This window comes from Plutella xylostella, chromosome 15 (assembly GCF_932276165.1).
Source record: "Plutella xylostella chromosome 15, ilPluXylo3.1, whole genome shotgun sequence".
In the NCBI taxonomy this organism is placed as follows: Eukaryota; Metazoa; Arthropoda; class Insecta; order Lepidoptera; family Plutellidae; genus Plutella; species Plutella xylostella.
The window spans coordinates 1191240-1213714 of record NC_063995.1 but is presented as its reverse complement, the minus strand read 5'-3'; the positions used below and the strand labels follow the sequence as shown (position 1 = coordinate 1213714).

Sequence of the window (22475 nt, the reverse complement as noted above, 5' to 3'; positions counted from 1 at the left end):
TTCTAAAACTTTATTGTCTTTAATATATCAAAACTGTAATATTTGTATTATTTCAAGTTATCGAAGACAATATCAAAAGGATCAAAATGTTTCAACCTACAAAAAGGTGTAATCTAATCCCAACTATCCTCATCGAAACAAAAACCACCACAAACTCACCTGATCCAGGCCTCTTCCTCATCAACCTTAGCCAAGAACTGTTGGTAGGCGAGCGACTGTTGCAGCTTGGCGCCTCGCTCCGCGGCCAATGTTTGCAGTTCCGACCAAGCTTGGGCCAACGCCTTGAGCCTCTGCTCGATCTCGGGCACGCCCAGGTTGGACACATCCATGAGTTTCTCTCCAGCCTCTTGCACGGCTTGGATAGCGGGCTCGTGAGACGCCAGCTCGGCTTCCAGACGCTTGTGCTTCTTCAGAAGGTTCTGGACTCCGGTGAGGTCGCGCCCGTAGTCGTCTGATGCGACCAGCAGCTTCTTCTCCCTAGAAGAGGTTAGTGTAACGTGAGATGGTGGAACACAAATGTTGGACGTACTATACTATCGTGGGAAGGGTGTCAGTTGGTGTTATTAAGTTTGTAGAAGAGTTTTGACCGTCATTGTCTCTTAAATGAGTATTGAAACCTAATGTGGTCTAAGATGATTTGGTGGTTTATTACAGTCGCTTTTGCTTTTCAATCTACTACTATATTGAGATGTGAGCAATAAGAATCCGCACTATTGACCGCCGTTCACGGAGCTCGTTTCTATTACCCACAACGTTAACCCCTCTGATGGTGTCTTGACGTTAACCCCTCGTGTGTCTCCACTCACTTGATCCACGACTCCTCGTCAGCGATGTCCCTGAAGAACTGGTGCAGCGTGTTGGCCTCGTCGAGGCGCGCGCGGCGGTGCGCGGCCAGGTTGCGCACGCGCTCGAACCGCTCGTTGATGCCGGCGCGACGCTCCGCTATACCAGCTAGAAACGGGAAACAGTTAGTAAAAAAAAAATTATGATATGTTTATTGGGCTAATAATTGTAATCGTACACTAGAATGTGAGTCTGTCGCCAAGTCGAGCAAAACATTAAGGCCTTTTTCAGCCTCTCAAACTTTCATGTTGTATATAGAACTAGAATTCTGGATTTTCAGTAAATTGGTTTTACTATTTATAGACTACAGATTTTATAGGATATTTTTACAACTTTTCGTGGGATGGAATAGGCTGAATTTTTCAGCAGGACGCAAAAAATAATTGAAAGAGATGCTGTCATCCAATAGGTACGTATTCTAATCCTGTCAAATGTAGCATGTCGTGGATGCGGTCCCCGTGCGCCGCCACTGCAATATGACCGCTATCCCGCTAGCAACAAGCACCTGCGTGGTCGAACTGGCCGCTGGACAGCAGCGCGTCCGCCTGCTGGTTCATGTCGTGGATGCGGTCCTCGTGCGCCGCCACGTCCGCCTCCACCAGCTGCTGCTTCTTCATCAGGTGCTGCACGGACGCCAGGTCCTTGCCCGAGTCCTCGGAGGTTAGGAGGCTCTCCACCTGAGAGAGGAAGAGTTGGTTATAAGGGTGTTTTTAATCGCGTGCGGATTCGATCAAGCATGCGGGATCTCACACCATTTTCTCGAATCCCGCGTGCGTATGCCACGCATTACAATAAATAGTTGCATTACAAACACCCTATACTGGACCTAGGAATGTATTGTATATGCTTTGAGTATGTATTTTTTAATAAAATCTAGGATGTGCTTTATTTGCTATCTCTTTAAATCCGAATGGAGCTGTTACATCTTGAGACCATTAAACCATCAATGTGTGTTCTCGTTCTATCATGAGGGTGATGGAACAGACTACTACACGCTTGACATAAATTTTCATTAAGTATATACATTTTTAGTAGAACCAGCTGTTCTGTTAAAATTGTGTCAGGTACATTGACATGCCTCGAGAACGTCCCCAAAAACATTCCACATTGTGCAATTACCTCTCCAAGCCAGAAGTCCAAGTCCTTCACAGCGGCGATGTAGGTGCGCTGCTTGTTGGCCTCCTTCAGCTTGAGCGACTTCTCCGTGGTCTTCTGCGTCAGGAACTCCCACTGGTCCGCGATGGACGCCAGCCGCGCCTGAAGGTGGGGATTTAGATTTAGTACATGGTAATAAGATGATAAGTTAATTGTTACATAGTAGAAAACAATCTCTTCTATAGGTATTGAACAAAAAAAGGCCACATTATAATGTCTTACAGGAGTCTCACTTTCGGTGATTCATGAGTTTAGCGAAAATCTTGTTAAATGTCGTGTCAAAGCGCTTTATACCTGAATTCAACTATTTTGAGGTAAGAAATGTAGCCGAAGAAAAAGGCCGATGACAAGGGTGTTGTATGTTCTCCTAGACAGAGTCCTATAGTCCTATGTCCCACAGTGGACAGTTACGAGCTGACGATGAAGACTATTGAAGACCCACCTGTACAGCATCCTCGCTGCCGCTGCACTGCCCGCGCTGCACGAGGTTGCCGCCCATGGCCAGCACGGACTGCATGCTGATGATGATGACTCACCTGTACAGCATCCTCGCTGCCGCTGCACTGCCCGCGCTGCACGAGGCTGCCGCCCATGGCCAGCACGGACTGGATGCTGATGATGATGACTCACCTGTACGGCATCCTCGCTGCCGCTGCACTGCCCGCGCTGCACGAGGTTGCCGCCCATGGCCAGCACGGACTGCATGCTGATGATGATGACTCACCTGTACAGCATCCTCGCTGCCGCTGCACTGCCCGCGCTGCACGAGGTTGCCGCCCATGGCCAGCACGGACTGGATGCGCTCCGCGTTGGCGGCGAGCTCGGCTTCGAAGGCCTGGTGCTTCTGGTGTTTGGACTGGATGTTGGCTGGGTCCTGTGTGGGAGGAGTGTTGGTTTAAATAGAACGTCTGTTAAAATATGGATTAAACGAAAGTAAATATCAGAGGCTCTTTCCGAACAACTTTTATTTGTATTACATTTGGCCGCCATTTTTATTTCCCCCGGCAGCGATTCCCTCTAATATGCCAACCAGAATGCTATCAAAACTGCTTCTTGTATTTTATCTCTACACATATTAAACTACAACACTGTAGAATAGAATCCCGATCACCAGATTTTCGAACCTCTGTTAACGTTGCGTATCGTCAACTGTCACTGTCAAAATGAAAGGTGTTTTTTTTTAGTTTCAAAAGTGACTACGTTGGCGCTGTTCTTTTTCCATATTAGTTTGAGTATTAACGTACAACGCTAGCGAATTGGCACGTTAGCCTGTGATAGGTCCTCTGTATGTACCTTGTAGCTCTCCTCAGTAGCGAGCTGCAGTTTCTCCGCGATCCAGTTCTCCATCTCGTCCGCGTCGCGCGAGAACTGCTGCAGCGTCTGCTCGTCGCCCAGACTGGAAACAATACACCGTTTATTTAGTGAAAATTAATATGGATTGTGGCGTATTTTGATGATGATGTTGTTCATAGGTTTTGTCAGAACGAATACTGTTTTTTTGCCATTATGCTTTGTCAAGGTTTGTCCTATATAACTGTGAGCAGGATCAATGCATGTAGATGCCAGAGGTGTTCGATCATAGCGTATTTTCAGCGCCTATTATCTTTGCAAAAGCTAAAAAGGCGATGTCAAACAGGACGCGTTACTAGCTCGCGTAAGAGCGCGCTAGCGTTGCGTTGCGTGCGGCTAGCGCTGGCGCTCTGTTTGAGGGTATTTTAAAATAGTAGTAAAACACATGTTAGCGTCATAGCGTGGCGTCCAGTTAGAAGCCTTAATACTAAATCCATGTTTGGACACGCCCTAATACTCACCGGCAGCGCTTCTCAATAAGAGCCTCCTTCAGATGGCGCCAGCGGTCCAGCACCTGGCGCCGCTTGTCGTCGACGGCGGTGTTAGAGAGAGACGGCGACACTCACCGGCAGCGCTTCTCTATGAGGGCCTCCTTCAGATGACGCCAGCGGTCCAGCACCTGCCGCCGCTTGTCGTCGCCGGCTGTGTTAGAGAGAGACGGCGACACTCACCGGCAGCGCTTCTCTATGAGCGCCTCCTTCAGATGGCGCCAGCGGTCCAGCACCTGCCGCCGCTTGTCGTCGATGGCGGGCGCCGCGTAGTGCTCCGAAGCGATCAGCTGTTCGGCCAGCGTCTGCACTTGGGCGATCTTCTCCTCCTGTGGGAATTGTGATAACGTTGAATATAATCATGTAGAATAACGGGATAAAAAGAGGCGCTAATCCACAAAAATGCGCTATGGATTCGTCAGGTAGACGAATCCATATACTCAGTCTAGGTGCGAACTGGACCACTAGCCCGAGCACTCCTATCTTGACCAGTCAACGTATAGTGAGCTACGATCATTGATCACTCCAGATACGAAACGTACGATATGACACGCTATATCGTATCGCACTATAAGTCGCAAACTCTCGCATCTCGGGCCTCTAGAGCTCCCGCGATAGAGCCAGAAAAACACAAAAGCTCCCAACTCACATGCGCATTGATCGCCTTGTCAAAGTCCTCGTGCTTCTTGATGAGCTGCTCCACGTTGTCGGGCATGGCGGCGGCGTCGGGCGCGTCTCCGGCCGCCGGCGCCAGGAACGCCTCGCGCGCCGCCATCCACCCCTCCGCCGTCGCGCAGTCGCGGTAGAACAGCTGGAGTTCCAGGTTCTGGTCGAGTTTGACACGGCGGGCTACCCACGCTCTGGGGAAGGAAGTGTGTGTTAGTGTGATGAGGTTTGTGATGAGAAGCACTTGGGGTCAAAGGGTTTCCGTTTGTTACTATCTAGCTTCGTATAGCATAAAAAACCATGCGTTGTGTTGATGGACAAACAATCACACCTTTACATACATTATGTTTGGACATAATCACAAAAAAAGAACAACCAGATTTATTGGACAGATTCTTGCGGTATTTGACAACGTCCAGAAGGGCTAGTACGGGGTGCATTTAAGACGTGATAAGAGTTTTGCATCGCGCTCACTCACATCGCGCTGCTTCAAGAGTGAGCGCGACGGAGAACTTTTGTCACGTCTTAACCTCTAGAATGCCGTGTGCCAGATCTGTCCCAACCCCCCTTGTCTGCCTAGTGACAGATCTGTCCCAAGAGCACTTCATCGCGATTTTTGTGATTTTAGTTATTAATTACCACGAAATAGAGTATGAAATCACCTGTTATTTATTCTATATGAATGAAACAACCATCGACAACATTCATTGAGTCAAAAACTTCACTTGTTTACTAGTAGCGCGAAATTCAAATTTTGGTACCTTGAACAGTCCTTGTACTCGCGACTGTTGGTAATAAAATAGTGATTTCGTATCGAAAAAACGTCACAAGGAAAGTAAATACTATGTTTTCTTGTTATTTATTCGATTTTGAAGGTATAGTGATAAATCAATATTATAAAAAATTACAAAAAATCTAGTTTTTATCGATCTAAAATTGTACCGGATTATTGCTTGAAGGGTGCGTAACTTTGTAAACTGTTTTCTAGTCTGTTATGTAAAAACATCAATAAATAATTTATTTCATTTATAAAGATAATTTTATTGATAATACATATTTATATCGGTTTTTTCAATAAATAGCCAAAATATTAGGGAATATCAATATTTATCGAGGTGCATCCAAAATTCACACACACACATACGTAAACAAAATGGCCGCCGCTCGTGTATGCACACGAAGTGCGTTGGGTTGCTATACAGCGTGTTTTATTTTTTAGGATCTTTTCTCTGCTGAAAGTGAAGTTTAGGCTCTTTAGAATGCTATCGGTGTATAAATGAGCCTGAGAGGGTGATTACCTGTCCTATTTATATAAATAAATATATGTATTTATATATGTATGTATTTATAGTATCATATTTGTTGAAAGTAGGTTAACAAATAAGTAAATATGATTCAGTAATTAACTTACGTTTAAGTTTTTATAATTTAGTATGCTAAAATACGAAACATTATAAAAATAATTATCATTCATGTTTTATTTCATCAAAAGTGAACACCCTTGATTTGGGACAGATCTGTCTCACGGCGCACTGGAGCAAGCTCTTGTCACGCACACATGCACATTAACAGAAAATGGAGTCTTTTGAAATAAAGCAAATTATAATCGGTTTTCAAAATACAAATTATGAATCTATTTCCCCTAGAGTTTATATTTTATTGATATCAGTTGATAGCTGTATAATCTCTTCAAGTAATAAATATAAAAAATGCTGGATTGAAACTAAAATTCTATTGAAAAAGACGTATTTTTCTGTGATGGGTGCAGTTTCAAGTAAAAATCTGTAATCAATGACCTACAGAAATCAAATAAAACAATTATAATCAATAAAATTCATTGTAACACGTTCATTAGCTATCTGACATTAAATTACAATCAATACATTATTGAGTACCAAACAATAATACCCAAATATTCATATAAATGTGATTCCCGCGCGGGCGCTCTCTACTGTCAAAAAGCGCCGGCAGACGGCAGTTACATGTGTGCGCGGCTGTTCGGCATAGGAAAGGTTAATAGCGCACCGTGCTACAGGGCCAGCATCTAAACTACTAGAGATGCAGGGGGTTGCAGCATGGACTACATGAGACTCACTTCTCCAGCTCCTGTCGGGCGTCGGCCATGCTGGCCAGCTTGTCCTGGATGTCGGGGCTGGCGTAGTGCCCGCCCTGCAGCAGCTGTTGCCCGAACAGCTCCAGAGCTTGGAAGGTACCGGCGCGCGCGTCCATCTCTGTTCGGTGCTCCTGGTGAGGTTATAGAGGGTTTTAGGAGGAGGTTTAAGAGGAATGTAACATGTGTAATACTTCTATTCTATTCTCTATTCTATTCTCATAGGGAGTGAAGTTCCTGTACATGGCTCTCTCGAGTGGAACCTTTGTAAATATCCCCTTGATTTCAGCTCAGCCAGCCTAGCTCCCGAGTAAACTGGAGTAGCAGACCTGGGTGTTGTAATAGCTGAGGTAGGCGCTCTGTTGGTCCAAGAATAGATAATCTTGTTTCTGTAGTAGGTGGACAAGCTAACAGAATATGTTCAACCGTCTCATCTACTTCCTTACATGTCCTACATAAGGGACTAGTTGAGTTACCTATGGTATATAAGTGTTTATTCACGCAACAATGGTACCGATTCTGAAGGGCGCACTTCCTAATTTTAAAATGAGCTAAAATCTCTAAATTTAACTGACAGCGCTAATTTTTGCTATTCTGAAGGCAACGATTTTAACGGCCAACTAAATTTAGAAGGCTCATTTGACGTCTTTAAAATGAGTGTGGCCATGTACTTAAGGATATTACAATCGAAAATATCGATTAACCTTTTTAACCTTAAAGTACCTACTCCAAATAAATTTAATTATCCTAAATAGTAGTTGAAAATAATTAAAAGGATTAAATACCCTTCATTTATATTGGTTTTGGTGATAATTTCAAATATTTATGTAACATATTCATAATTCATTATTGCAACTGGTAACTCTGGCTAGAAAATGCTTCTATGGTGTTCTATGGACATTTCCGAGTGATTTAAAAAAATATAATAGAGTAGAGATGGGGTAAGTTGATAAAATAGTGAGAATAATCGAATATAATCGATTATTTCACTAGAATATTTTAAACAATAGTTTTTCAGTAAAGTATGTAAGTAGGTACTAAGTTCTACATCTATGTGTTATCCACGATATTTAATATAAGTACTTACTTACTTACTTAAATGTTTAATAGTTGATGATGATGTTACGTTATATACTTAAGTAGATGACTGCGTAAGGGAGGATATTCATATAAGAATATGAAAAGTATCGAATACTTACAAAAGCACAAATACCTTATCAGTAGGTACTTACTTAAGTATTTCCGATGTGTACGTATTTATATTTACCAAAAACGCATATGATTATAATAAAAGTACCTACCCAGGAATCGATCCAGCATCGATTATTTTTTCATTCAAGCATAGTTCGGAAGCAAGTAACATTGCACTAGGTACATCTCTATGGCGCATGCGCGCTGGACAGCAAGAGAGGCGCGCCGCCGCGCCGGCGCGGCGCCATCACCGCCACCGCCATATTAAATTTTCCGCCGAAAAGATTGCCGCTATTTTTTTAAGTATTTTTGTTAAGTCTTTACAATACAAAAGAAACATCTATTATAAATTATTATTTTTGTTTTTTTTCTAATATGCAATTGTAAAATCGATAAGGTGCTTGTGTGCAAGTTTACGATTTATTTTAGGAAGTTACCTATACGTAAAATCTAAGGAAATATTTTTATCAGTTGGGCATCTGGTTATTAACTATCTGGTTACTTATGTTTGTGTTCTAGCGTTTTCGTTTCTAATATTTAAAGTTTCTATTATTTAAAGTTTTTGTAAATAGGTAAGTACCTATAAGGATAAGCTTATTCTGTCAACTATCCATACAACTTACCTATACTTACTTTATTTTTCAGTGACAATAACAAAGAAAATGAAAAATCAACCACACCCATAAACTAAACATGAAACGCTGGATACAAGATATTAATTCCTCTCCGGGACAACAATACTAAAACGACCATCAGACCACCTAGTTACCTACCTACTAACTAGAAGGATAATAGAAATAAGATACAGAAATGAAATCAAGCAATTGTGTTTATTGGTGTCAGAAAAATTACTCAACCAGTGTGTGTTGTGTGTGTTATTCACCCAAATAAAGTTTTACGTCCATAAAATGTATTTCTTCTTTCATAAAAAGTAATAGTATAGTAGTAAGTACCTATATAGTTTCTTAAAGTCAGGCATATTTTTCAGATAAAAGGTAACCTAGGCAGGTATAACTTGTTTTTTCCTGTAACAAAATAGGTAGTTAAATATTTGAGCTATGTAGAGACCACTTTGAGTAAAATATTCTTACAAGTTGAAAGGGGTAAGTAGAGAGTTAGATAGGTACACAGGTAGGTGAGTTAAGGTTAAGTTGTTCCTCATGTATGTAGAGCCGGTCCGTTTGGAAGAGGAAAGCCGAGGTGTTAGGGCTAGTGTAATCCTAAAATAGATCGGTAGGTGTGTTGATTATTTTTTAGACCTAGAACTATAACTTTAGTGGTTTTAAGCAACCCGGTTCATGCCTACCTTGTCAGTCATTCAGTCCAAAGATCATAAATAATAATATGACAAAACAGAGTCACTTTCACATCGTAGTTTCGCAAAAAATAATAAGTTAGCGTCGTTGCAATTATCTTTACATGCTTAAACAACACATCAGCTCTAAGTTAAATCCATATTTATGCACCTACAACAACAATTTCCCATATATTTCACGGTTTTACTTTTAGAAATTTTAGTATAATTTTAACAGGCACCTGTTTAGACCCCTTTTAAATTTAGGAAGAAAGTTGCTAATTTTAAGTTGACAGCGCTAAAAATGGCACCTTCAGAATACTAATTCGACCATCTAACCTAAGTTGAATAGTTTTAACGCTGTCATATTCAAAATTTAAAGTGACGTCTCTAATTTTGGAGATAAACGGTGCCTTCAGAATGCCAAATAAATTTAGAGAGAATGTAAGCGTTTTTTGACAGCGTTAAAATTAGAATGTGCCCTTCAGAATCGATACCAATGTCCTGTTAGTAATACTTCTAAAAATTTGTAGACTATGGGGAGCTTCTTAGACAATTGATTATCGACGTATGCCCGAAAATGATAGTATTTTTTATAATGGCTATTCAGATTGGAAATTATGTAATAGAAAAGATATGTTAGTGTCAGTACACCGAGTAAAAAAATTAAAGAATGACGTTATGTAAATAAAATATATTAAAAATATATATTATATTAGGTATAGATAAATATAAAAGGTAAAAAAACAGGTAAACAACACTCACACGACAATCATGGTTATAGTTACATATATCGGGGACAAAAAACACACAAAAACAAAGGGATGAATATTTAAAACAACTACCCATTTATATTTCAACTATGTACATATTTATATATTCTATTATGTAAATTGTGTTTCATTATGTGGTGGTTATGTTCCAAAATATAAATTAAGTATTTCTCAGATTAAATTAGAAGTAAATGTATTAGGACCCCAAATAGTTATATCACGAAGAATATAGTAACTAGACTCATTTGTTATATTAAACTAACAGTGATGTCTCACGAATTACGGTGTAGATATTCTACTCTTATTATTTAAATGTTATCAGTATTGTTCACACACCACCCAGTAGTACAGGTGTGTCGCAAACAGTAAAACAGGGAGTGTATTAGAGAAGTTTAAGCTATCGTAATCAACAATATTTAGACCCTAAAGATAAAACGGGTTTTCTCTATTGTTGAGAACGATAGGTGTGTTAGAGTGAGCACACAACATGCGTGCATTGTTGCTGTCTTTGTCTAACCTGCGGCGTTATGCCGTACCGCGCGTCTATCTCCAAGCGCTGACTCTAAAAATACATGGTTTATGAATATACAATGAGGAATAATGCGAGGAGAACTGTACACTTTTGGGTGTTTTAGGGTAGGAGCTTGAATGGGAAAACAATGGTATGAATACTACAATGGTAATAATAGAAATGAAAATACTGTATGACTGATGCAAACCCTCTTTCATGTCTTCTGTAGGTATTTACAAATAAACCCATCTCGTACTAAAGTCATTCACAGTAACAGAAACACTGTACTGTACTGTACTTACAAACATAAATACTTCCATCAACACTGTTTTCACAGTTTTCTCTCAAGAATAGACTTGGGTCTACTTAGCTCACAGTCAGTCACAGTCACAGACATCTTAGACGTCTGTGGTCACAGTGACCAATGGACAAAGTATTGGACTATAATTATGTTGTCTGATAACTGTCAATATGCAATGTTTACCTGGTGCCTCTCGAGCAACGCCTCGGCGCCGGTGACGTCATTAGCGAGCTCCTCCGAGCTCACCAGCGCCATCATCGAGTTGATCCACGCCATCAGGTCGCGGTAGTCCGACAGGAATCTGACGGGGAAATGTCATGTTTGAGTACTTTTGACATAAACATTACAACGGCACATGAATGTGGCTTCAATAATCTACCAGGGCACCATCTACATAACTACAGGAGGTCATCATCAGAGGAGGTAGAAGGACTCCTATAGCTTACCTTTCAGCGACTGCTGAAAGGCTTTATTAACAAATACCTAAAGTACCAGGGCATCATCTTTCCTCTGTAAGTCATACGATTCCAACAGGTACTATTTCAGCGCAAGTACCAGGGCAACATCGTACCTCTGCAGGCCGTACAAGCCGAGCAATTTCTCATTCCTCGCATTAGCCCTCGCCTGCAGCTGCTGCCAAGGCTCGGCTATCGTCCCTATTTTATTGGTTATTCCAGCCTCCTTTACTAGAATGCTATACATTTATCTGTCTGTATTTATATTTTATTTTTCTGAAGCTAGGACCTAACAAAATAGCTATTGTTTTGCAATCCAAAGTACCAGGGCACCATCTCACCTCTGCAGGTCGTACGAATCAAGCAGCTTCTCTTTCCTCGCGTTAGCCCGCACCTGCAGCTGTTGCCAAGCCTTGGCTATCGTCCCCTAATCTGTAGGTTACTATAGCTTCCTTTACCAGAATGCAATATACTATACTACAATATACTATACCTGTCTGTATTTATATTTTATTTTTAAACCTAGGGCCTAACAAATTAACTGCCGTCTTGCAATCAAAAGTACCAGGGCACCATCTCACCTCTGCAGGTCGTACGAGTCCAACAGCTTCTCCTTCCTCGCGTTGGCCCTTGCCTGCAGCTGCTGCCAGGCCTCGTTGATCTCGCGCTGCTTGCTGTAGGTGGCGTCGGCGGAGTCCCCGTGGGAGGACATCAGCCGGTTGGCCGTCTCGTCTAGTTGACGGATCTTGTCTCCGAGGGCGGCTAGGTCGCGCTCCAGGCCTTCGTGTTTGCCTGGTATGGAGAGTTTTAGGGTGATCAAAAGGTTCGTCTATTATGTAGTCTCATTTCATTGTAGTAGATATTTAATTAGCTTTCTTTTACAAATTTAGAATAAGGTAACGTCTTCAACTCATTACCCAAGGTTAAAAACAACTTTTTATTCTGAAAATAAGGTACTTATTAGAGATTTTATTGGCTACTTACGTTGCAACGTCTGCACGGAACGCAAGTCACGGCCCAGGTCGTCAGTAGCTAGAGCTGCCTCCTTCTCAGCGATCCAGTCCTGGTATACAAAATAGACAAAAGTATTAATATTTTCAGTGCATTTTGTTAGTACAGAACCATTAAATTGTATCAAATATTTTTGTGAGGTAAGCTTTCGCCGCCTCAATTATATCGCGTCTTTTTAGATATATTATAACACCAATCCGAATCGTAGCGCGCTAACAAGTTCGTTATGTATTCATAGAGCCGTGATAAAGAAGACAGCTTGGTCCTGCTTCCCAGCTACTGTTCTTAGCTGACATTACGAATCACTGGCCAGATCAGGCTGAAACTGTATATAAAAAACAATAGGAGTACAGAAAGAGTACTGTAGCCTCACATTGGTATCTGGCCGCTGAAGCTACAAATACATTGAGAGTACAGTAAGTAAGCCTCACCTTGGTCTCATCCACGTCGCGGTGGAAGCGCTGCACCTCGTGCGCGGAGCCGAGCTGCTGCGCGCGCTCCGCCGTCAGCTGCTGCAGCGACGACCACTTCGAGTTCAGCTCCTGCAGGGGAGAATAATAGTGTCAATGTCAAGTCGTTATAATTTACGTTCCTTACGTTGATGTATGAATACAATATGCTATGTTGGGGTGCACTAGAGTGGCCTGCCCGTATGACGTATAGTCAGTGATTAAAAACTAATCTAACCCCCTTACCGCGGTGCCAAAAGCTTCTCTACATGTAGAGTTTATCATCGACACGCTAGAGGCGGGACGGTCAGACGGTTCATTCGAGTGAACGGTTCATTTTTGTTTGCACTTTTGTTTCATTTTGAGTTCACACGTATCATTTCGAGTGAAAGATGCCGAATGAAAGACAAAAATGAATCGTCTGATACCGCCTTAAGGAACTTTTTGGGCCGTCAATAATTGCACAGTTGTATTGCAGGCCTAGGGGCCACCTTAGCAGAATAATAAAATCATTTGCACGCACCTGCATCTGCGTATTGATCTTGAGCGCGGCCTCGGTCTGCCCCACCGTCATGAGCTGCACGGCGATCTCGTTCATCTCCGCGAGCCGCACCTCGTTCGCTCGCAGGTCGTTCTGGAAGTCGTCGAACTTCTTCTGCATGACTTCGACCTGTTCCAGGTCCTCGCCCACGTCTTGCACTTGCGCGTGCATCTCCTGTGAAGAGGGAATGTGGTGAGATAATGCGGTAAAGCTGTATAATGTATTGAAGCAATGATAAACAGTTTTTCTGCCGACTGTTGTAAGTAGACATCGTGATATTGATGACCGCAAAAGTGTCACATAATGCCGGATCGATAGGTTGAATAAATAATTATAGTGGTTATAATATACATCAAACGGGTGTCCACCAACCCTCACTAGGCCAGCGTGGTGGACTACGCCTAAGCCCTTCATTTATTGGAAGAAGACCCGTGCCCCAGCAGTGGGGACGTGATGATGTGATGATTAAATGACTGTCGGGCAGTGGCGCTACAGAAGATCCGGACAGCGATGGCGGTAAAGCTTGACAGGATTTTCTGTTTTATAAACTTACAACGTCAGATCGTATAATACGTAATGCTGCCTCCCTTCCAGTCCATAGGAGAAGAGAGCACACACAACCGATTTTACGTTACGATTCGCAGTTTCATATACTTAAATGACCAATTAATACACAACACAAACGTACCTTATCCTTGATCCATGTGGCGAGCTCAGCGGCCTCGCGCACCAGTACATACGCCTTCACGGTCTCGTTGAGCTTGTTCTGTCGCTCGCGAGCCAGACCGAGCAGGTTGTCGAACTGGGACTCGATCTGTGGGGGGAGAGGGGGGTTTAGTACTTACTATTTGACTATTTTATCAACTTTATAAAGTTCATTCGAATGTGCATTGTGCACTTAACACTACCACAACCAAAATAATACCGACTATACATATAATTTACATTATACCAGACCATAATGGTGTAGAGCGCAGTAGACAAGAAAGGCCGAGATAGTTGTATGAACTATGTGAGACGAGAAGGATAATCAAAGCGTCGCACGTTTAGTGGCTAAATGATAACCTACCTCAAAATAAAAGGGTATTTGGTTATAATTCTGGAGAAAACAAATACAAGAACTTGGTCATACTCTTTCGGCTAAGGACACCGTTTTGTCTTCTAACGACCTTCATAATCTAAGTTACATACCTGGTTCTGCCTGGCGGCGATGGAGCTGGAGTCGGCCAGGTCCTGCTGCGAGGAGGAGAGGCCGGCGTCGATCTTCTTCACGTACGCGGCCGGCACGAAGCCCTGCCGGTCGTTCACCTCCACCTTCCACCAGTCCTGGGTACAGAAGAGGTGAGGTTATTGGATGTATGGGTTTGTAAAGAAACTTATATGCCGTTTTTTAAAACTCGACGGAAAAGAGGGGCATTAACTTTAAAAGTTTAACGTGTCTGTGGTAACTTTAAAACGTCTGAACCGATTTTCGTTTTGTTTTTTTGCGGTCGTAGGTGATGTTACTATACTGATAAAACAGTTCAATAGCTAAAACGTACTATTAGGTACTTTCCAATGAATAAGGGGATTAGTATATTTAAAATTTCCCAGCAAGAAAATCGTGACTCGAATTTATAAACGTCAACAAACTATAAATGATAACAATACACGAGCATGCACTCTAATCTTCTTCTAATCGTAATTTCACGACTTTTGCAGTATCATTCATATTCGAGTCTTGTAATAAGAGTGCGGTGGCGCTTTTGGTGGTTCCGGGTTCGAAACCCAGTTAGGGTAGATATTTGTTCTCGGGTCTAAAATGATCTAGATATAGTTATTTCGTTATTTGTAAAGTTAACAATACTACTTTCATAAATTGGTCTAGGTGATATAAGTATGTGATAATTGCCTACATTTCAGATTTGAATACTCGATAAAAGTCAGCTTCAATGTTCATAATGATTAAAAAACATTTTGTTACATTTTTTTCGGTTTGTTATTTCCATTGTGTTCAATCCCAGCTGTGCCTCTATTCAAATACGAAAATTGCTTACAGTGATAAACGATAGTAAGAAGATACGACGTCTATGAATAGATAAGACGGCAAATACGAGAAAAATTACACTCTCATTACTCATACCATAACCTTAAAAAAATACAACTTACATGTGATATCAACTTATCATTTTTACGTTTGTTTACAAAACTACTCTTCAGAAATATCGCTAACAACCAACTCGTCACAATCATGATAACGCTTAAATTACTTGATTAAAACTAAATTAACTATTATTATCACAGTTGAGTTATCACTTTTTAAATTTAATATTAAAGTCGTGTATTTTTTCGCTACATTTTGTTACACATTCGTTCAGTTAGAACCGCGGCGAGCGACGTACTGATAATATGAAAGATGGAGATTACATAATTTCATTCAGAATGACGAATGGTTTGCATAAATTATAAATGATTGTGGATTGAAGCAGTTTCAATAGAAAAGCTTAGCACACTGCTTGATTTGTTTATTTATGAAAGACACGTTCCAATGTTGGTGACTTTATATTAGATTTACGTATAGTGTATAATTTACGAAATGCTATTATTATTATCGGCCGCTATTCAGATTGTTTGATGGGACGCCCAAGGTTCGACCACTAGCCGGCATGATTAGATGATTATCTATTCAATGGTTGGTCGTGGAATCTTTGATTTCGTGTTTCTTGCAAAGAATCTGAATTTCAATTCTAATAATTTATTCAACAACAAGCTTAAATGGGTGGAAAATAAGATACTGAAAACGAATATTTTTCCCTTTAAAGTAGAGTGCTCAAGTTGAGCAAATCAGTGCCAACGACTCTTGTAAGTACAGACACTACAGTACATATATTGTACTGTAGTCCATCCTTGATCTGAGAATTAAAGAGTGAGCAAATCACTCATCATGGTCACCCCATGCCATTATTTGGGCCACCACCTGCGACTCTTATTGGTCATAGACATAAGGGCAAAGATTTCAAAAGGAAAGATGCGCCAGTCAGAACATTTTGCCTAAGGAATATGTCACCCGCGCGCTGGCCCCAATTCAAACAAATTATCACAGATATGTGAGATTTTAGGGCCAGCGCGAGGGTGCCATTTTTTGAGCGGTTGGGTTAATATAATAGATAAGAGCTACATAGTCCACTAACCTTCTTGTTAGAATTGAGTTAGCGTGAGCACAACACGCATCATCATATTTATTATTTATTTATTTATAGACATCAAAAGCCTACTAACCTTGTTGTTAGAGTTGAGCAGGGTGAGCACATCGCCGCGCTTCATGGACACCTCGCGTGGAGACTTCTCCGCGTAGTCGTACAGCGCCACCACGCACTCCTTGCCCGACACGTCCACCACCGGGGACTCTTGTTGCTGAGGGTAGAGAGGGCAGATTAGATTGATGAATAACTTGATTAAAATCTAAAAGTATGTTTTCTAGAGGACTTTGTTAATGCCCGGTCTACCTTAGGTCCACTCTGGGCGTCAGTTACTGATAACTAATCTGACTGGCTAATCCTTTAACTACGGTGACATATCTTAGTGCAGCTGTAGTGTTTGTGAAAAAAAGAATTAAAAAAATTGTACATGGACGAAGTGGTTAGTAGGAGCGGATAGTGAATGAATGCTTTCACATGTGTGAATTTTCTGCTAAAGACGAGAGTGTAACATGAAATATCCGACATCTAAAATGCCATTGTTTGTGATTATACTACGCGACCGGACTAATTTAATCTCCGACAAATACTTCGACTCTAAATAATTATTTCTAGAATTAATAGAAACTTACCCGACAAGAGTTAGCCTGCTCGCGCAGCGACTTAATAGTATTCCCGAAGGCTTCCAAATCCGACACCAGCGCCTCATGTTTCTTCAGCAAGGCTTCAGACGAGTCCTCGTCTTTGCCGTAGTCCTGCGTGTTGGCCATGGGCTCCTTCTCGCGCATCCACGACTCCGCCTCGTTGGCATCCGCGAAGTATTGTTGCGCTTGGAGGGAGTCCTCGAGGTCTTGTTTGCGCTGTGAGGAGAATTAGGAGGGTTAGTGGAGAGTTTTGATTGTTGGAGGGTAGAAAAAGTTAGAATAAAGTAGCAAAATCGCTTTAGTTTAATATTTTCGACAATGGTGTTAAATGAGCTTACCAACTATTACAGTAAGCACCATAAATATCTACCTATACACATTTTATATTTTACCTGCTATAAATTCAGACATGCACTGTCAATTACTTCTTTAGTTCTGGCAAGGTATGAAAGTGAACACAAATATTATGGAGTAATCTGTACCCTATACACGTCGAGATAGAAGTGATGCAGGATTCGACACTATCACGCATTATTTTCTTGCTTCTGCACCCAATATATCTATCCCTGTCTCACCTGAGCGGCCTTCTCCTGCAGCTGCGTCCACTGGTCCGTGAGCTGCTTCAACCTGGCAGTAATCTCTTCAGCTGCGAAGTGGCCGGCGTCCCTCAGCGCCTGCCCCGCAGCCCTCACCGCCTCCACCCGGGCCTCGTGTTGAGCCATCTCCCCGGTGACTGCCTGGTGCTTCTTCATGAGGTTCTGGACGCCGATCAGGTCGCGGCCTGCAAAGACGTTGGGTTAGTGACAGCAAGAGTAGGTATTTTTATGCCACTCTATTGTCTTTGGTTTTAATTCACTTTTTATTACGGGGTTTGATAAATGACGAAATTTAAGACGGTCGTACAACTCATTTTAGCTACTTGTTTAGGAGGCTTCGAAGTTTTATGTCAAAACATTGCCGGCTCTATAAGGTGAAGAGACTGCACCTGCACTACACTACTGACCTCGGTTGGTGCTGGCGATGATGGGCTCCTTCTCCCGGATCCAGGCGCTCTCGTCGTCCAAGTCGCGGAACAGCTGCTGCGCCTGCAGAGAGTCTAGGAGGCGCCGCTTGCGGATCGCCATCGGCTTGTCGAGAGCGGCGTAGCGGGCTACTAGCGCGTCCTGGCGGGAGGATGAAGAAGATTGAAAACAAGGTTTTATGATGTAGAGCGCTCCTCTTAAAAGCACGTAGGTTCTCAGATCATGACGTTTGAGCAGTAGAACCTAAAGTAAGTTGGTTTTGATTTTCTTTGCTATGTAGAAGATCTATGGACTTCGAGGTTTTAAAAAACACGCAACTTTCAAAATCTTTTACGCATAACGGCTTATCTGAAAGTGAAAAATGTGGATAGAGATTTATAGCTCAGTCAGATTTGTAATTCAGTTTTTGGCCGCTGTAAAATGACTATGCTGTATACTGTATATAATCCCTTAAACTGCCTCTGTGGTCTAGTGGTAGAAGCTTCGCTTCATGGCCCAGAGGTCCCGGGTTCGATTCCCGGGTGGGACCATCAATTTGTGTTTCTAAATTGTGGTTCTAAGTTTGGTTAGGACATAGAAGGCTGATCACCTGATGTCCGAAACAGTGAAACGATCCATGCTGTCGGATGGGCATGTAAAGCAGTCGGTCCTGCGCCTAGCTCTCTCCAGTCGTGTCGGTCAATCCGTCCCATTGGGTTATGAGAGTGATGGAACAGAGAGTGCTCCTGTGTACTGCGCACACACTTGGGCACTATAATCTACTCCTGCGTAGATGGCTGATCTCAAATGAGATTGGCCGCCGTAGTCGAAATTCGGCTAGGAGGACATTATAATCCCTTAAGGGCCCGTACAGGGTGACGTGCCGCGCCAATTTTGGGTTTTCAATGCTCTTCACACAGCACACGCAGTAACACGCACACATGTAAGTTTGCACAGTGGGTCGATAAACTTTTACTCGCCAACTTTATTGACAATTATGTTCAAGTACATTTTGGGTGATTTTAGGGTAAGTAAGTATAATTCTTACTTACACTGGTAGGCACCAGGAAAGAGTAGAAATTAATAGGGGTGCCACTTTACTCTATACTCGGAACCCGATTAGTTTTCTCAAACAAATGTGGTATTTACTTGTAGAAAGGTAACTAAAAGTATTAAAGTGTAGATAATAAGTTTCGGGCATCCTCCAGCCAACTGAACCCCGACGACAAAGCAAAGTAAATACATAGTGTCGCAAAAGGGCTATACTAAGCCAAAAGGGGATGACTCAAGGGGTCATTCTGAACAACTTTTGTTCTACGAGATTTGCAAATTCGCGAAAAAAAATATTCATTTTCCATGGTAAAAAGTCACATGTCCAACAAAGTTTCTATGAAAAAGGTTTTTTTTTGTTAATTTCCAAAACTCGTAGAGCAAAAGTTTAGAATGACCCTCTGTCTTACTCCTTTTTACCCGACTGCCGAAGGAGGAGGGTAATGTTTTTTGATTGTATGTATGTATATATGTATGTTTGTCTGTTTCTTTGTTCCCTCCTGTAGCCTAAACGGCTTGATAGATTTTGATGTATGAGGTATTGTTAGAAGCGTATTGATGGCGCGATGGCTATAGGCTATGTGTGACGTTCCATTAAAATGTACATAGCGCCCTCTTGAGGACATAACGTGATGATCGAAAAAATAATAATTCAACTTTGCCGTGTAAGGTATCAAATGAAAGGACTTGATTTTCACATTACAAAAATATGCATATTGAAGGTATTTAAATAACAACACCAAAATTATTGAAATAAAAAATGATCATGAACTACCTACCGACGTAAAATTTCATAAAATAAAAACAACTAAAAAGTTACAAATAAAAAAATACAATTATAAGAAACTAAAAACCTGACTGTACGCTAAAAACATGAAAACGAGTCCCAATGTTAATGGAAAGTATCGCAGGCGGGGACCAACTTGACCGCCACTCAAGGCCGTTTTCTAAGTAACATTCAGCTAAATGGTGAACCCTCTGCTGGTATAATTTGTTTATATACCGCTTTTTCAATACCTGTAAGTACATTTTTTGGCAGCATAATATTTTTACTTAATTTTAGGGTTTCGAACGTCAAAAGAAAAAAAGCAACCGTTATAGGATCTCTCTGTTGTCCGTCTGTCTGACTGACTGTCTGTCACCGCCCTTTTTCTCAGAAACGGGTAAAGATATCAAGCTTATATTTCGCATAGATGGGGAGTACCCCAAAGAAAATATTATGGTACTCCCTGTCCCACACAAGTAAATTGGGGCTTATATTTTTTCCAGATATTTTGATGTGTATCCTTTTTTTTTCTTTGTTGTTTTGTATACGTATGTGTTTCTTTTCTTTAAATCTGTATTTTTTTTGTTGTTGCTGTCTATGTGTCGAAAAAATGTATCTTTATCTTTAAATCACGCCATCTATCGTTTGTTTTTTTTGTGGCTACTGTCTATAGAAGAAATTCCGTCATTGACAATTTTACGTTACGAATTTATTTTTATTTATTTTATTTTTATTTTTACATTTTCGTGGAGAATCAACAGCATTTTGTTAATAAATAATTATTACTTATGAACACATAACAACTTGATGCCATTAACAGAATGAACTTAGTAAACCCAGTAAACCTAACACATCCAGAGGAAAAACAAAATCTCTTTCTCTCTCTCTGAAAAACATACTTAATAGCCCAAACTCGATGCTTTTAGCTATTAACATCTTTGAAATAAAATTGAGCCACCACCGTGTTACTGCCCTCATCAGATCCTCACGAGACCATACCTCAACCAGCACCAAGAGACTGTATTTTTGATCCCTAACCTAATGTTCGTGCGTATTGTCATCACTTAGATCCATTCGCTATATTCCTTCTCCTCATCAGACCTTTACGAGACTGTAATGTCACGAGAATATTGCACACTATCTAATTTAATTTAATGTATTGAATATACTGGAAGAATTATGCTTCCTCAATTTCAAATCAAATTATGTTGGTGTCATAAAAGAAAAGTTGAAAAAGTGCAATGACAACCAATGTGCAGTGATTTTGTATCTGTACACGATAAGATCGCGAGCTGTCAGTGCTGCCTAAACCGACGTGACCCTTCTTTGGAGGCCAGCGGCCAACTGAGTCAAACGTCACTTGTGTTTATGATTTTATAACACAGAAAGCCGCCATAGATATTTGTATGAAGATTTGAGGGAAAAAAATTGCTCAAGTTTGGGATAAATTTACACAAAATAAGTGTGTGTTTATTAAAAAACAAGGTATTTAGCGCCTAGTCCAAGCCTTTAACTTTATAATATGATAAAAATCATATGAAAATTCTTTATAATTACGACACAGTTGTTACAATACGGGAGTGTGATTGACTGGTTTTTCTTGATATTCTGAAATTAATTTACAGTTATCCATAATCATTTACTTAAATTCGAATGATTCAGCACCTAGCTAGACTCTTCAACTACCTGTGTGATTTTTTTCAAGGCTGTAGAGCATCATTTACTACATAATTCTATGACAATGCCAACCCTCGATTCCCTATTGCAGACCCTTAAGTATGAGAAATACACAACTATGCAGTCCCTTGCATACCAATGAAGCTATATGACTTTATTGATAAACACACCCGCTTAGCCTTGATGTTGTCTGCGTCGAAGTGCTCTCTCTCTATGAACTGGTCGGCCTGCTGGCGGATCGCGTCGATGCGCTCCGCGTGCGAGCCCACGTCCGCTTCCAGTAGAGCGTGCTTCTTCTGCAGGTTCTGCACTGATGTCAGGTCCTGGGGGTAGGTTGTGAGGATTAGTTACACTACAAATGAGTCAAAAATCAGGGCCCGCACACAAAACTGCGAATGGGCGGGCGCTATATTTGGAGTATTTACTGCCTCTGTGGTCTAGTGGTAGAAGCTTCGCTTCATGACCCAGAGGTCCCGGGTTCGATTCCCGGGTGGGACCATCAATTTGTGTTTCTAAATTGTGGTTCTAAGTTGATGTCCGAAACAGTGAAACGATCCATGCTGTCGGATGGGCATGTAAAGCAGTCGGTCCTGCGCCTAGCTCTCTCCAGTCGTGTCGGTCAATCCGTCCCATTGGGCTATGAGAGTGATGGAACAGAGAGTGCTCCTGTGTACTGCGCACACACTTGGGCACTATAATCTACTCCTGCGTAGATGGCTGATCTCAATTGAGATTGGCCGCCGTGGTCGAAATTCGGCTAGGAGGACATTATTATATTTGGAGTAGTTTGGACACACCTTTATGAAGACATTTACCAGAATAAAATCAGCCATAACTACAAAACTTCGGATATTTTCTCTTCTAAATACAATTTAATTTTCAAGGTAAGACGTCCGTGTTTGGATTATATTGCAGCTTTCATTCTGGGGCGTTTAAATGAAATAACGCATCACATAGATGGCAGCACTGTATAGAATATAAGAGGTATGCGAAGTACGCGACGCATCAACTAGATGGCAGCAC

The 22475-nt window shown here is 41.5% G+C and overlaps 1 protein-coding gene across 5 annotated transcripts in view; it reads right to left on the bottom strand.

The window, feature by feature from the left end:
- The window catches only part of LOC105398674 (spectrin alpha chain), a 56203-nt gene that overhangs the window by 9215 nt on the left and 24513 nt on the right, over positions 1–22475 (bottom strand). For 4 of the 5 annotated variants that reach the window (XM_048626109.1, XM_048626108.1, XM_048626106.1 and 1 more), the window contains 22 exons: positions 21623–21775; positions 17962–18121; positions 17534–17739; positions 16947–17174; positions 16397–16531; positions 14330–14464; positions 13827–13952; positions 13121–13312; positions 12580–12690; positions 12122–12200; positions 11719–11929; positions 10866–10983; positions 10388–10432; positions 6598–6746; positions 4486–4696; positions 4020–4165; positions 3292–3394; positions 2723–2872; positions 1963–2100; positions 1349–1520; positions 807–951; positions 160–477 (listed from right to left, as the gene is read on the bottom strand). In XM_048626109.1, coding sequence (XP_048482066.1) covers positions 160–477; positions 807–951; positions 1349–1520; positions 1963–2100; positions 2723–2872; positions 3292–3394; positions 4020–4165; positions 4486–4696; positions 6598–6746; positions 10388–10432; positions 10866–10983; positions 11719–11929; positions 12122–12200; positions 12580–12690; positions 13121–13312; positions 13827–13952; positions 14330–14464; positions 16397–16531; positions 16947–17174; positions 17534–17739; positions 17962–18121; positions 21623–21775 — 3431 coding nt within the window. The remainder of the gene's footprint in view (positions 1–159; positions 478–806; positions 952–1348; positions 1521–1962; positions 2101–2722; positions 2873–3291; positions 3395–4019; positions 4166–4485; positions 4697–6597; positions 6747–10387; positions 10433–10865; positions 10984–11718; positions 11930–12121; positions 12201–12579; positions 12691–13120; positions 13313–13826; positions 13953–14329; positions 14465–16396; positions 16532–16946; positions 17175–17533; positions 17740–17961; positions 18122–21622; positions 21776–22475) is intronic. The other variant, XM_048626107.1, reaches the window with a different exon arrangement.